The 17,168-nt window shown below is 30.1% G+C and overlaps 1 protein-coding gene and 1 long non-coding RNA gene across 2 annotated transcripts; both read left to right on the forward strand.

Moving 5' to 3' along the window:
- Window positions 1–2,162: 2,162 nt before the first annotated feature.
- Window positions 2,163–3,121, forward strand: LOC125591294. Its single transcript, XR_007327247.1, has 3 exons — window positions 2,163–2,843; window positions 2,920–2,987; window positions 3,063–3,121. It is a non-coding gene; the product is annotated as an uncharacterized LOC125591294 (long non-coding RNA).
- An 11,558-nt stretch (window positions 3,122–14,679) lies between these two features.
- LOC125591295 (protein PLANT CADMIUM RESISTANCE 2-like) lies at window positions 14,680–15,942 on the forward strand. The gene is made up of 4 exons (XM_048765259.1): window positions 14,680–14,939; window positions 15,167–15,238; window positions 15,337–15,549; window positions 15,656–15,942. The coding sequence occupies exons 1-4, from the start codon at window positions 14,849–14,851 to the stop codon at window positions 15,733–15,735; spliced, it is 456 nt and encodes a 151-aa protein (XP_048621216.1). The 5' UTR covers window positions 14,680–14,848; the 3' UTR covers window positions 15,736–15,942.
- Window positions 15,943–17,168: the final 1,226 nt, after the last annotated feature.

Below are 17,168 nucleotides of genomic sequence, written 5' to 3' on the forward strand. Positions count from 1 at the left end.
TCCGCTACTTTGTTTTCATGTAATAGTAATATCCCAGGGCATGACCTAGTACCCGCAAGCTCTTGTGCTTTAGGTGCAAATGGCAAGCCTTCTCTTCTTGTTTGTGAAAGTTTTGGATCACTTCCTGATAGTATTCCCTAGGACTCGCCTGCATTTGAGCTTTGTATACTGTTTAAAACCATGTTCTTATCCAAGCAGCAGGAGAAAGCTCTTTGATGTTGATGATCAATACATGAATAAACTGAAATAAAATCAACAAACAAAATCAGAATCTATCTCCCGCAAAAAAAGTTGTCAAATTAAAATTTTGATAATTAATAAAAGAACAAACTGAAACAAAATCACCCAACAAAATCAAAATCTAAATCATCTCACATAAATAAACACTGAGTTATGAGGAGGTCTCATTTCAGGTTCATATATACACTGAATGAAATGGGTGACGAATGCAGGGAAGACGGATCGTTGAGAGTACAGGACTGGTTTGATTGAATGATACATTAATAACAGTTACCTAATTGCAGGAAAGTGGGGGGGGGGGATAGGTTACGTCTTGGGTTTAAGAAAATAGGTGGTTTCTGGAAACATCCAAAGCACAGATAACATCAACATTCCCAAAATCCAAAAAAACGGCGGAAGAACAGATTAGACTTTCCCTCCTCTGTAATATCTTCAGTACGACAAAAGTCTGATTGCGTAAGGCTTCAACGATTGGAGGTGAGATCGACGACTTTGGGAGCTAGGAGATACTGTAGCTTTTGGTTGCAAGCTTAGGAGGTCACGGTGGTGATACGATGAACGTGGGCTCACGCCGCAAAGGATGCTTGATCACGACAATGGAGGGAGTCAATCGCGGTTGGACCACCAGAGATCAACCGGAGCCGCGACAAAGATGACAGGAGGAGTCGCGGAATGCCATGGCGAGGAGTCGAGGTAGCGGAGAAGATGAAGTCTTTAAAGTAGAGATGGTTGTGTTAGGCTGTGAAGGAAAATGAAGCCCAAGAAAGAAACTCATCAAAGACTAAAGTCGAACCATGCGTCGAGAGTCATCGGACACGTGGCATCTCCTAGTTAAACGATTTTCCTAGCTGGATGCTGAGGTGGCAGTACCATAAGTGAGCAAACTATATTTTATATAAATAGATTTGCCCTTTAAGATTTATATTGTTATGGCTTTCCAAAAAAAATTTTATTTTTATTTTTGCATAACTTATCAAAAGTAACCAAAGAGAAAACCCCATACAATATATTGTAACCTAGTCTCACTCAAGATGATTAACTACAAATCTATTGGTTTAGGTATAAAATGTTTGCAAATTTTCAGCTATGTAATTGAAAAGGGAGAATAAAAACAAAGCTTCTTTATAACTAAACCCACTGAAATTGTAAAACTAAAAAGAACAGAATGCTAATTAGTAATTAAGTACTAAAATAACATAAATATGTATAGTAAAACACCTATAAACTAATAATGACGGGACTATGATATTTTATTAATTTATGATAATTGTTTTTTACATTTATACATTTTTAAAATATATTTTACTTTGCACAATAATAAAATAGCTTATTTACAATTTATATAATTACATTTTATAAATTTAACTTTCATATTTTTGTTATCTATCTATCTATTAATATAAAGAAGACATTGATTATCTTCTCCTCTTGCCACCTAAGAAAATAGGTCAAGGATAAGTCGCCACGTGTTATCGTCTCCTCCTGCCACTTAAGAAACTAGGTCAAGGACAGGTCGCCACGTGTCTCATTATTTTGTGTGGGCTTTGCTATTTTTTTGGGCCTTGAACAAACCAGTCGACTCTAATATTCGCTTCACGCTGTCACAGAAGTTTAAAGTTCGTCTTTGTTCTTCGTTCGATCGCGACGTCTGACCTAGAGATGTTAAAATGGGCGGGCAGACCCGTGACCCGTTTATTATGATATAAAAATAAACGGGTTTATACGGGTCCGCCCGTTTGGGTCTGTCTCGTTAACGAGTATACCCGCTAAATAAACGGGTACCCGTTTAAGCCCGTTTAAGAGTTTTTTTTAAAAAAAATATTATATTAAAGATTATTTTTTTCAAAAAATAATTTTTTATATAATTTTGTTTTGAAAGAAAATAGTTATATTATATATAGTTTGTGTTACAAAACAAATATATATAGATTGTGTTTTTTTTTCTAGAAAAAAATTTAGGTTATAATTGTGTTTAAAACCTACTAAAATTTGTTGATGTTGTATATGATATTATGAACTGATTAATATTTAATAAAAGTAAAGTTTTTTTTTCAAATTTTGCTTTAATTGGAATTTCTATTTAGTATAAGTTTTAAAATCAAATAAAACTATTAGAAATCATATAGAGATATGACAAAAGATTATTGACAAAAAATAGAATTCACAAAAAAAAAAATTAAACGGGCTAAACGGATACTATCAACATAAATGAGCTAACATTAAACGAGTTTAAACGGGTAACAGGTCTAAACGGACTTGACAATAAACGGGCCTAAATGGGCAGGGTCAGACTCTGACCTTCTCCATCACCGAAACGGTCCCTTTTACAGATTCTTCATGTTAAATCCCTTATTAATTCAATCTAACCACATGTGTTCAAAAAAAAAAAAAAAAAAATCAATCTAACCACGACCTCCACCTACGTTTTGACATGCTCCTCTTCGATGGCAACCTCAGCCAAAACAGCATGTAATGTGAAGAAAGGTGGCGAGCTCATGGACAGTGTCATGCTTCAACCACTTTTGACTGGTTAACCGAAACGTTTTCCCCAATTCCAGAAGAACACTTGCTTGGCCTAGCCAACACAAATACCCAGCTTCCAGGTAATCCACTTACTAGCAATTTGTCACAGGCTCAACATTGCAACCTTTAAGATCTTAAAATGTTAATCCTTTTCAGACATTATCGCTGAGACTGTGACCATAGCTGAACTAAACGAGTTTATCCTCATTGCCCAGCGCCAGGCTGTACAATAATCTTTCGTATGATTGTATTTTACATTTTTAGAACTCTGTTTGTGATTCTGTTAATGTAAAATGTAGGAGGTTGAATTTGTCTGCACCGGGCACTGGATTTAACATGGACAAAGGCTGGTGCTATGAAGCTTCAGCGGACGGTCTCATCCTTTACTTGCGCAACCTGCAATAACACCAACGCCATTGGTGTCCTTCGGTATGTTGGACCCTGCAACTACTTGATCTTCTTATTACATTAGAATGAGGTCCCATAGACACATCAGCAACCAACATACATTTTAAACAGTTTATCTTATGTATCGTGTGGAGATGACTATTGTTGCTGAGACTGCTGAAAGTCTATTTGTTGGTTTCGATGGAGAAATGCAAAAGTTACATAACATCCGAGCTTTTGAAGCTGCATCTTTTGGTACGTGCCTACCGTAACACATCATTAGCCTCAAATTATTGATTTATTCATTTGCAATTCATTAATTGGACACATAGGCTGGAGAGGGAGAGAATCCAGAGCACACAGCTACCCCTTTTATTGCACAGATGGCTGGCAAGACTTGCACCTTCCACGTCAGAGTAAGCAGCTACAATTTCACTACCAATCACCAAACCTTCACTATATCACGCATCTTGAACTAACGTGACCGTCTGCCACTCCCTGAATTTGTTGCCCATGTACGTTTTAAATTATATTCCATTCTGGTCTCTGTAGTATATGGAAATAATGAAGAGTGACAGTCTTAACAGGATGGTAACGATGATCATGGCGGTGATATGCCTGGGAATATCTCAGGGCCTACTAAGGTGGACACTGATGGCGACGACTGTGAGGAAGCACCGACTATAGGAACTACTTCAACTGGTGTCACCAATAAGCCTCCCGCAACAGCAACTTCCAAGGTTGCCAAGAAGACACGCATCGCATAGGCGAAGATCATTAAGTTTTTCTACGCACTATTTTCTGTTTGAATAATGCTTTTGGCATCAATATGTGTTATCCTTAATGTTAACTTCACTTTTTAAAATATATGTGCCATCTGGTAACGTTTAAATTCAAACATCTGAACCATCTTATAAATTCTGTTTGACTTCAACGTTTGTACGAGTGGTTTAAATTTATGCAAACATATGAATGTCTATCAGATATTTATTAGTTTATATCTTATTAATTCAAATATTTTTGAAAATTTTAAATCAAACATCAAATTAGACATGGGCATTCGGGGCCTCAATAGGGTTTCGGTTTATTCCAATCGGGTTTTCTGTTTTTCGGGTTTATCAAAATCAGCCCCATTTGGATTATATGAAAATTCTGTTCGGGACCGGTTCTGGTTCTATCGGGTTCGGGTCGGGGTTAGTAAATCTTCAAAGAACCGGTACAACCCGATGTAGTTTCGGATTCGGGTTCGGGTCGGGGTTAGTAAATCTTCAAAGAACCGGTACAACCCGATGTACTTTCGGATTCGGGTCCCAATCGGTTCTTCGGTTTAAATGTACCTGATTTATATCTACTTCGTAACCAAAAAATAAGTAAAATCGGTTATTCGGTTTTAAAATACTTGATTTGTACATATTTTGTAACCAAAATATAAATAAAATTGGTTCAAAAAAAAAGAAAGGAACATCAAATGTGATCATTCAAAATCAAATGAAAGGTAAACATAGTTATTGATCGAAAGAAAACCAAATAAATGAAAGCATAAAACGAAAACCAAGTTCTCATGAAATAAAAAACATTATTCAATGAAAACAAAACCAAAATCTAAAAACTTCAACCTTCAACCGCCACCTTCAACCATCAATCTTCATATAATAGGTAATTATTTTAGATGTTCAATATCTTTTGAATACATATTAGGAATTGAGATCATGTTTGGCACAAGTTATTTTTGGAAATTTTGAATGTTTCAGGTTCTATCGGATATCCATTTAGGTTCGGGTTCGGTTCGGATAATACCAATAACCCGAAATACCAAAAAACAAGATCCGTTCGGTATTTATGCCGGGTTCGGATCGGTTCGGATTCATTTTTATCGGATCGGATTCGGTTCGGGTTTTCGGGTTCGGTTTATTTGCCCAACCCTACATCAAATTATATATATATGACAAAGTTTTTATCAATATATATGCTTATTATTGAGTTAAAATTTATAAAACTCACATATTAAAAATATTTTTACATCTTTATACAGATGTTTTTGTCTAATTAATACTATTTAATTATAAAAAAAATTATCTTAATTTTAAAATTTTATAAAAAAGATGTTATTTCCAAATAACAACAAAAATATATATAACTGTTTTTTTTTTAAGTTTGATTTACAGTAAATAAATATTTCCACCAATTTTTTGAATTTTTTAGGAAATCTGTTATTTTAAAAATATTCAACTTTTTTCTTTACAAGTTTTTTTTTTGTATGTTTCTCATACGACATGTAATCGAGTATTGCTTTGGTATCGGTAGAACATAAACACGAGCTTTTGTGCTAACACATATTAGCAAAAATTACAATCGTTAGAAAACATGTTTTAAAAAAACTAAACATTAATAAATTAAAACAATAAATGGTATATGCTATCGATAAGCTTATATTAACAAAATCTAAAAATATATAACTTCTTGATACCAAAGTTATAGATATAATATTTTCATCACATATAAGAAAGACGCTTTGTAATATTAATAAGATAATATCAATTAGCTGTGTAGATGATAATTGTCATATTTTTCTTTAAACTGTTTATTACCTAATATATAATTATCATTAATCTTTTTATTAAAATCATTGACTCCTCTAAAATCAAATGGAATTTTTTTATAATAATAAGTAAGATAATATCAAATGTTTTTATTGCTAAAATATTGTAGTTATCATGTTTCTGAAACTTTTTATTATTAAAATATATAAATAAAATATTTATGAAAATTATTGACTAAGACTAAAATCATGGATAAGATTACAAATCACCAAAATTACTTCTTAGATAATAATATATATAGATAGAAAACTTCTGACCCTCTTAAACTATACCTTATTAAATCATATCTAATATAAAATATACCACAAATAAAATATTTGTAAATTGCTCTTAAAAACATCTATACAAAAACAGTCTTATAGAACAAGACGTTGCAGCAATCCGCGTCCACATGGACATTCCCGCGGCTGAAGAAAAATAATATAAAACTCACAAATTGCTTGGCAAACAAGATATTAATCACAACCACCAGAACAAAAAAACGAAGAACTCCAACATGCTTGGCTACTAAGAGAGCGCCACACACATTTGTCAAGCCCATACAATGCGACCTAAACAAATGTAATAGCCTAATGACTCTAACGGGCCTACACAATGCAGCCAGTCTCTAACTCAAATTGAATCTACATGCTCCAATGTAAAGAGAGCCGCTATCAAGACTTGAATCTTCAAGTTTTTAACTACAGTATTATGAACTGCATGCAATAAAAGGTTATCTTAATCGCCGAATAATCAAATCTTCTGTCAAAATTATAATATGCAATAACGTTGAACTTCATTTTATTATTGAACACACTCCCATAATATGTTCCAGTTTAAATAAAGTATATGAATTATACCATTTATTTATAATATCCCAAAAAATAATGTAACAATAGAATTAGTAAGAGACAAAACAATATCCTAACAAACAATGATTTAACAATTTTGCTCAAACGGAAATAACATATAGTTAAGATCTCGCGCGTAGCGCGGACCAACCCTAGTATTATATAATTTTTATATGAGATATGTATCATAAAATTTAGATGAGTTTTAGATATAATGTTACTAAGTATTATCAAATATTTAAAGTATTAAGAAAATAGAGATAGACTCCATTATGAATAGAAAACAAACAATCTAATATTTTGTTTGTACTTATCTCTATAATATTATTTGAGAAGTCACTTTCGAAGGTGTCGCGCTCACATTAATTCTTAAGATGATTAATTACAATGATATTCTTAATGAAATAAAAATAGTATATCAAATTTTCATTATTAAATCCTTCTTTATTTTTAATTTTAGTTTCATTTTTCTTTATATTCTTTCCAAATAATATATATATATATATATATATATATATATATAATAAAACATTTATTGAAGAACATAGTTAAAATTTTAAAATCGAAAAACTAAAACCAAATTAGAACCAAAGCAAAAATCGAATTGGTATCCAAATCTAAAATATCTTAGATATTAATTATATTTAGTTTTATAATTGTAACATATTATAAAAATAATACTTCTAAACCGAATTACAAAAAAAATATCTAGATATTTTTTATCTGGAATATTTTAATTATCCTAATTATACAAAAAATCTAATTACCTGAATATTTTTGTATCCGAATAACCTAAGCAAATCCCAATTACTCGATAGTTAAATATGCTCAATATTTATTTCTATCAATCTAAGATAGTTGATATTTATGCAAATATTTTAATATGGCATACTAAACGGAGACCGAAATTAACCGAAATATCCAAAATTATCCAAAAAATCAGAATCAAATTATACCAAAAATATTGGTTATTAACCGGTTCCTTACCAAACCAAAACATGAACGATTTTGATAAATAATCAAACGGATTCTATATCTTAAGAACCGAAAACCCAAAAAAAAACAGAAGGAAAAAAAACAAAAGAAAAAAGAAAATCGAACCAAAAACCGAACGTCCTCTCCTAGAATATTCCTAAGTCAAGTTTAATTAATTTATTGAATCATCTCTTTTCCAGGTTGTGTTAATGAAGTGATAGCAACTTCGAACATATACCAAAAATATACATCACATGGCTGATTATTGTGGTTGCTGCCAAATATAAAAGAAAAAACAAGTGTGGTCCAAACTTAAGTTGGGCTTTCGAACCTATGGCAGTGGCCGATAGATCCAGAACTGATTTGAAAATTCATCCTTAAATTTGATTCTTACAATAATAATCTTATATGGCGGCTCAATAATTAACCCAAAAAAAACTTTTTTTGGTGCAATAACCAAAAAAAAACTTCTAACATATATATGGTGGATCTAACTGATCTCAAGTTTTGCCATTCTTTAATCTTTGTATGTACTAGGGGCATTGCCTCCACGCAAGCGCGGAGTTGTGGACAGAGTTCTTGTTTCATCTCAATATTTGCTAGGGTTATTATAGTTGTGAATTTGCGTTTTTTTTTTTTTTTTGCGTTTTGAGTTGTTTTTCAAGTTTTTTTATTGTTATAGGGTTAGAGTTGTGATGATGAATTGTGTATGCATTGTTCTCTATTTATGAATGACTAAACTGTGTTAGTAATGTGATTGATATAGTTCGTGATGTTGTTTGTTGTGTCACTGAGACTTATTGTTTGTTTGTCTTTTTAATTTGTTTTTTTGTACTGTTGAGAGAACATAAATTATATTAAAATTGTTGAAAGTACCTTTTGTTTCTGGATATTTTTTCTACAGTTTAGTTGTGTGTATTAAGTAATAATTTTTATTATCCTTATTATTATTGTTATATGTTTTTATTTTATTTTTAAACTTGTTGCTCTTACCGGACCTTTAAAACAAATACTTGAAACTTGTAGAAATAACTATAAAATGAGTGACAGTTCTGAGTATTTGGGTCTTAATGGGTTTTAAACGGATTTATGTATTTCTCATAAGAACACAATAACATTGGCCTCTTGACATTGGGCATTTAAGCTATTTTTATAAGACAAGATGAGTGAGCAGGTGGAGATGTTGTTGCCGCCTTTGTGTCTGTTGGGATTGACTCTTGTATCTCCTGATGTGCATGTGTTTGTTTATCTTTTATTTGATGGGTAATATGTAAACAAAAATCATTGTTAGTTGTATTTATCAGAATTCGTAACTTACTCTCCTTTTTTGTTTAGGTAATTTCACTGATCTTGGTTGTCGTCTTCGTCTTCTTCGTTACGAAAGTAAGTTTGTAAATTGTTAAATAGCTGGCCGTGTAGTGTGTATTTGTTTAGCTGACTCGATGTATGTGTCGTTGAATTTTAGTTGAAATGATTGGTTTGGTATATTTGTTTTGAAGTTTATTTCTAAGATTAAACAAAAAAGAGAGGTGGTCATTAATGATTCGTCTCTTTTGGAATTCTAGTTTTTGGTGTTTTGATTGTTTGGGTTGTTGTGGTTTCTTTTAAGTTGTAAAATAAAGGTTTGTGTAAAATTAGTTTGATAAGTAAGAGAGATAAATAGACGACCACATATTTTGGGTAGGAAATATTTTTGATTATTGATGTTAGCACAATATAGATAATAATATAAAGGGAATTGTGTGTTGATTGTTTCTTACGGATCAATGAGGAGACGGATAACGACTCGAGTTGTTTCTTTGGTAAGGTCAGAGCCCTGGATAGAACAGATTTGCCTAACCACATCTGCGAGTTTAAATATCAGTTATGATATCGAAACATAATATAAACTCAGATGCAATATGATATTATACTTGGGAGTTCTAGGTTTGTGTTCGCAATCACTTGCAAATTGTTGAACCGTCTAATTATGACTGGAGATTGATCTCAGGAGCACTCGTGATGACTTCATCAATAATAGTTGGTGAGATGAAACAAATGAAGAATGGATGGTCAGTTATCTTGTACATGCTTGAGCACCTAGCAAACTCAAATCGATCGACTTTCACAATGAAACCAGATTTCAAAGATTGCATGTAATGATTAGCACGTCCGACGGGAATAAACTCATGAATCACGGAATCTGCAAATAATATTATTCAACAAAAAATCAGGAAATTAATTAAAAACAATTATATTAAATAAGTGTGATAAATCAAAGATTAACTTACCTTTTCATCAAGGAAGAGAACCGTGATTCCCATAAACTCACTGTCTTTCTTGAACTTCAGGGAATCCCAGAAGCGAGGAGGTTTGAGACTATGCTCTGACTGCTACGACCAAGACGGAGAGACTCGAAGGTTAAGTGACGGATGCCTGGAACGCCGGTTTGAGGAACTGGAAAGGCAGAGAGAGACATGTTTTAGAAGATGGTTAAAACTAAGAGGAATCAATGAGTTTTGTGGAGATGCAGACTGGGTTCATCAAAGATGAGAATCATATATATAGGGTTTACAGAAGGGCTACAAATCAAGAACATTTATGATCAAGCGATTTAAGATGGGGAGATGAAGAGTTCACTGGTGAAAAATAGATTACGAACATACACACGGCGCAACTCTGTAACTCAGACTTGTATGAGACAATGATGAAAAGAACTCTAACTCATGTTAAACGAAGACAATTTACAATATGGAAAAACTATAATTGTTGCTTTTTTCATTAAAAATGAAACTCATTTAAAAATGAAACTCATAATACACTTGTAGGCCCGACCCACAAAGAAAACCGAAGAAGCAAGAGTTTCCGACCTTCATAAATATATATTAGTTTCGGCCATCAATGTACAAAGTATCATTTAGTTTAGTGGTATAAATGTTGGTGTTTAAATCTCAATAACCCGGGTTCGAGCCATAGCCTTGACAGTTTTTCACACTTTTTAAAAGTTGGATCTACAAAACGCTGACGTGGCGCGCTGAGGAGAGAGCAAAAACTCAATCATTATAATATAGATTATCTATCTACTAATATATAAACAAAATAAAATTATCATTATGCAACGTTGTTTTGGTTTGGATGATTAATTTTATCATTTTATTTTACATATTTATTTATTTTCCACATAACGAATTGGAACCTATATATGGTCATCATTATGCTAAGGACGACTCCATCAGCATTCTCCTATCCAGTCAACACGCTGTTACCGATTACCGATTACCGATTACCGATTACCGATTACCGATTACCGATTACCGATTACCGATTACCGATAGACATAGAAACAAGTGGCTGGTGAACATACGGTCCACGTTTTATACCGATAGAGACAAACGATGGCCTATCAGATTATTGATACACTTACTTCGCTTTTGTGTGCGTAATTAATTTAACTCGTCTACTTTAAATTTCACATGTCTTTTGACATAACATTCTTTGGGGACGATTGGTGAAGGTGGTGAGTGTTTTAGAGAGCTTCAATTCTCTCTACAGCAATAAAATTAAATAAAATCAAAACAATTAAATTTTGGTTGACTTTTTAAAATTTTACAGTCAAATCTAATTTTTATTTTATTTCATGGTTTTGGAAAGCAATTTCTCTAAAGCATTATTATTCATCTTCCCAATAAAAATTTTTCTTTTTTATAATAATACATTTTTGATATATATACAATATATACTCCATTAAACTATTAAAATTTCTATATAACATAGGTAAATCTCTCTACATATACATAAATATGGTATATAAATACAAATCAATCTATAATATTATTTGTGAAATGACTTTTTATTTCTTAGGTCTCACGTTAAAAGTTAGAGCGGTTAATGTCATTGATACTCTTAATAAATTATTATATTTATTTATTATTTAGTTGATCATGAATTAATTATAATAAAAATTATAAAAGGAAAAAATAAAATAAAAATTGTCAGGAAAAAGAAGAAATACATATGATAACAATGTTTTGTTTGATATTACCAAATGGTGTTTGATATTATCTAATGATGACCATCACCTATTTTTTTTATAAAAAATAAATTGAAATAGTAAGATAAGTCTGTGTGATATAACTTTTCTGATTAAGGGCATGACTGGTTTCTCCGGTACCATCCGTAAACGTAACTTTTACGGTTTGTAGTAGTTGTTAGCGTTTTTCAACAATCATTTAAACCGCTCTAAACTGCTTTAAACTGATTTGAACCTCTTAAATTCAAAAGCTGGTTCCAACTAGCGTTTGCGGTTGCGGGAGGGTAAATTTTTTTTTTCTAAAACAATATAAATACAAAAATAAAAACAAAAATTTCAAATTGAAATAAAATAAATACTAAAATATATCTATTATATTTTAATTTATATTATAAATATAATTTTATAAACATAATTTTTATATTTATTATGATATTATGATGTTTGATATTATGATATTATAATATTATCATATTATGATGTTTGATATTTTATAATTATATAAATTGTAAATATTGTTAATTTATCATTTAATCGCCCTTATATTTGGTGGTTAACCAGTCATAAGTATCCTGAAAACGCACCAATTTCTAACGGCAGTACCAGTCGTAAAAATCTCTTAGAACCGTTTAAAACCGCAACCACCTGCATCCGCAAACTCCCGCAACCGCTGCGCTTATACCAGTCATGCCCTAAATAAAAGAAGGGAAATTATCACAAATACCAATTTTCATGTTTACATTAATCACTTTACCCTCAATTTTAATGAAAAGTAAAGACGCTTATACCCCTAGTGTTAACTAATCTTGACTTAGGTTTACAGTTGAGGGGTGAGGTAAGGTTTTTGGAACGTGAAATTTAGGATTCTAATAAATATATAAATAATTACTTAAAAATATAAAAAAAATTAAAAAAAACATTTTCAAACATAATTTTTGATTTTCAAAAAGAAATTTGAAAAAATAAAAAAAAACAAATAAAAAGAAAAATTCGAAAAAAATTCGAATTTGAAAAAGTATAATTCGAAAACATTAAAAAATATTTTTTTTAATTTAAATAATGATTTAATATATATATAGATAACAAAGTTATAAGAGTTTTTTGCCACTTAATGAAGAATGTATTTTTGAAAATGTCCATTTAGTGGTGGTAAATATGAAAAATGGTACCATGAAAGTGGTAAACATAAAATTTCTCCATAAAAAAATAGTATTATTATCTCAATTTTCTTCTCTTTTAAGTTTTTTTCTAAGTTATTTTTAACCTTTATTTTTTATTTATATTTATTTTACTTACTTTTTATTTTGGATTTTAAGTTTTTGAACTTTTTGTAGTTTTATACATATTGGTGGTTTAGAAAATTTTTTTGAAGAGGTAATGAGGGTTAAAAGACAAAGGTTTACTATTTTACTCTATTTTATTGCATGTTTGATATGTGATTATTTTCATAATTTCAGAAATAAAACGGAAAAGGAAAAAAAGAGTTGGGGAACATATAAATTATTAAGAACATAAAAATAATTAATTATGATGATGATCTATGTATTTATAGTGTAAGTATTCGTAAAATTATAATATTCGTATGGACGAAACACTTAGTTTCACATACATATAATAAAAATTTGCATATGTTAACTATACATATAATAATCCTCGAAATATTGTAGATCAAAATGAGACACCATTTAGTGTGTGTGTATATATATATATCTTGAAGTTACATAAACTGATTTTTCTCAAACTGACAAGTTTTTTTTTTTCATACATAACTCCAAAACTTAGGACTATTAACGACGAATCCGAAAGCCGCGGAAATTATGAGAGTATTAATTTAAAGTCACATCTCTAAAAACATTTTTATCGAAAATTTCACAATTTTAATTCTACCATAAATTTGATGTCATTTTTCAAATTTACCATTATTAAATGACTATTTTAACAAATACCCTAAATTTATAATAAAATAACACTAACCTATTTTTTTTTCGAAAATTGCCACAAATACTACATTCATAGTACCATTTTTCATGTTACACTAACTATTTTTATCCTCATTTTTAGTGAAATAGACTTAGGGTTTAAAGTTGAGAGGTGAGATAAGGTTTTTAGAATGTGAAATATAAGATTCTAATAAATATATAAATAAATACTTAAAAAATATTAAAAATTTAAAAAATAGTTTCAAACATAAATTTTGATTTTCAAATAGAAATTTTGAAAAACAAAATAAAAAAAATCCGAAAAAATTATAAAAAAATTTGAATTTGAAAAAGTATAGTTTCAAACATAATATTAAGTTATATTTTTTATTTAAATAATTATTCATTATATATATAGAGAACGTGTGTATAAGAGTCTTTTGCCACTTAATGAAAAATATATTTTTGAAAACGTCCCTTTAGTAGTGGTAAAGATGAATAATGGTACCATGAAAGTGGTAAACATGAAATTCCCCTAATATTTTTTAAATATTTATAAAACATTTATTAACCCAACTCCAACTCTTTAATACTAAACCCTAAATATTTATAAAAAAATTAAAGTCTAAACTCAAATGTTAGTATATTTTTTAATTGGTGGTGTTTTTGGAAAGTGGTACTTAACTTGTAGTATTTTTAACAATTTCTATTTTTTAAATAAAAATATAACTTAATATTATTTAGTGTTGGTTTATGTATCTCAAATTCAGAAAGCTATACTAAATATTTAATACTATTTAATTACTTTTTATTGTATTAATTGTTTAGAATCCATGTGAGAGATTTTCGTTGAAGATTGTCTAAGATTTTAAAGAGTGATTAAAATTAAAACTTTAAAATATAGTTTTATCATGCGGAGAAGCTTCAGACGTAGTCACATAGAGAAGGCGATGTGTATGTACCCTTTTTTTTTCTTTTTTTTTAACTCAGGGGTATCCCGAGTCTATGGAAGGACCCAGACTAATCTGTAAGGGAAGATACAGTTCACGGATAGACCCTCTCTCCGGATATGCAAATGGATCCTAAATCATAGGCCCATATCCGTGTAGAGTGTCCAGAAACATCATGAAATAGTTCCCTCTAGCAGGATTCGAACTCGCAACCTGGATATAGGAAGGAGCCCGTCTTTACCATGGGTCAAGATGTTCCGACCCCTTTTGTATTCTTACCATTTTGTTTTCGTAGAACTGAAAAAAATATCAACCCCGTATTTGATGAGAAAAAGAATGCAACCTATAAATATCATCACTATTAGCCTAGGCATCATACAATAACGGAGCGAAGAATTAACAGAACGATAGAGCGATGGGTAGAGTGATGGAAGTAAAAGGCAAACCTCAAGCTGACGGTGAATGGTCCACCGGTTTCTGCGGTTGCTGCTCGGATTGCTCCAGCTGTAAACTATTCTTTCCAATTTTCAATAAATATGAAATCCTGTAAATAATTGCATACTTAAAATTCAGCACACTATATATACACGATCCATATATTGTATCTTATATAGATTTATAAGTTATTATACTGTATACATGTTTATCACAATTTTAGATTACAAATCTATCATTTTGAGAAAATTGATTATCTTCTGAAAATAATAATCGAATTTAGGATTAATTGTTGCAGGTTGTTTGACATGTTGGTGTCCTTGCATTACCGTTGGCCGAATCGCAGAGATAGTAGACCAGGGTTCCTCTTGTAAGTTTCTAATCTTATCGACAAAACCGCAATCGTTTTTTGTTTTTTTTATTAATCAAAAACAAAAATCAGTTTATTTAACAGAAAATAAATTTCAGCATGCTGTGCGACTGGTGCGGTGTACATGCTATCGATGTATACAGTCTTTGGAAGTGCCTGCATCTCGTGCAAATACCGAACTAAAATGAGAAAACAATACAATCTCAAGGGTAGCGAATGTGGAGATTATCTCAAACATTTCTTCTGTGAACTTTGTGCCTTAACTCAAACCTATCGCGAGCTCACCAAGCGCGGTTTTGATGTACCCCTCGGTATTATTTTATTTTGTTTATCAATCTTTATAATAACTTATATGCTACTATTTCGCTTTGTTGAACCAAAATCAGTCTGTTTTAATATAAACAACTAACTTGTTAGGGTGGGACGGAAACGTTGCACGTCACAATGCCGGCGTTGCAATGGGTGCCCCGGTTGTGGAGGGCGGCATGAGGAGATGAATTGTATTTGCAGAACTTTTATATTTTGTTTTCCTCTCTGAATTTTCTTTTCATGATATTGATGTCTTCAAAACAAATGTGGTTATTCTGTTTGTGTTTTTTTTTTTCTCCTTTCACTCTTGTGTTTGTACGGATTTGTAAAAGTTTATATAGTATGTGTCATGTGTGTGTATAACTGTGGATATATAAAGGTTTTATTTAATAATTCTTCATGCATTTATTTGTTAGAAAATGAATACTACTAATTAAGGAAAAATATTTGTAGTTAAATAGTTTTATTTCTTGGTATAAATACTGAATGAATCTATTTAATTATTGGTCACTAGGTGTTTTCCTGCACCATGTGCAGTAAATAATTTCTTTAATCTAATTTATAATTAAAAATAAAATTTATTAAATATTATAGATTTTACTATTTTCTTATTAATATTTAATACAGATTTGATATATGTTAAATCAATTTGTATAAAACTAATAAAATATTATAAAATTGTATAATTATCAAAAATTTAGCCTAAACAATATTTATAATATTTTTAGATATATAAGAAACTAATGATCTTACGATTAGATATATTTTTTTTTAAATTGTAGAAATTTTTGAAAGTTTTGGTAATACAAATTGTATAATTATACAAAAGTAATAATATTTCAAAATTTGAAATGTTATATATGAATATATTTATTTTATAGATGATGTATGGACTATTACCATATTTTTAAAAAGTTTACAAAAAATAAATATCAATATTAAATGTAATATATGAATTATTACCATATTCTAATAAGTTTGCCAAAAATATAAATCAATATATTAAATAAAATTATCCATGTCATATTTTTTCGGAAGCCATGTCATCAATTTCAGTAGTCATGTCATATTTGTTTTGTGAAATTGATTGTAGAGAAGACATGTGGCAAAATCACTTTTCAAATATAGTTTCAGAAATGTGATTGCATTAAGTTTCAGAAAGTATATTGGTCATTGCAAAATTTAACACGACACAATTGGTGTAACTTTGGCGATAAAAAGAAGATCATTTAGGACAGAATGAATGTTTTCTGAATTTATTGACCATCTGAATAATACATCGACCAGTAAACTTCAATATACAGTAGTCTATAGTTCGAAATTTTAATAATTTATATCATATATATTTTGTCTTGTTAGAACAGTAGCTACTATTTTGCAAAAGGACTGGTGGAGTAATAAGTATCATTCTTAATTTTTTTTTTTCAAAATAAATGTCATTCTACAATTCTAATGCAATTTTATACATTAATTTTTTTTTTACTCTTTTGATTAACCAATAAATTTTTATTTAAACCATTTTTATTTAATTAATCATGTATTAAATTAATAATGGTATATTAGATTATTGTATAATTTTTTTTTAATCTCCGTGACATTTAATACGAAAAAGGGGAAGTAT

This window comes from Brassica napus, chromosome C8 (assembly GCF_020379485.1).
Source record: "Brassica napus cultivar Da-Ae chromosome C8, Da-Ae, whole genome shotgun sequence".
Classification (NCBI taxonomy): domain Eukaryota; kingdom Viridiplantae; phylum Streptophyta; class Magnoliopsida; order Brassicales; family Brassicaceae; genus Brassica; species Brassica napus.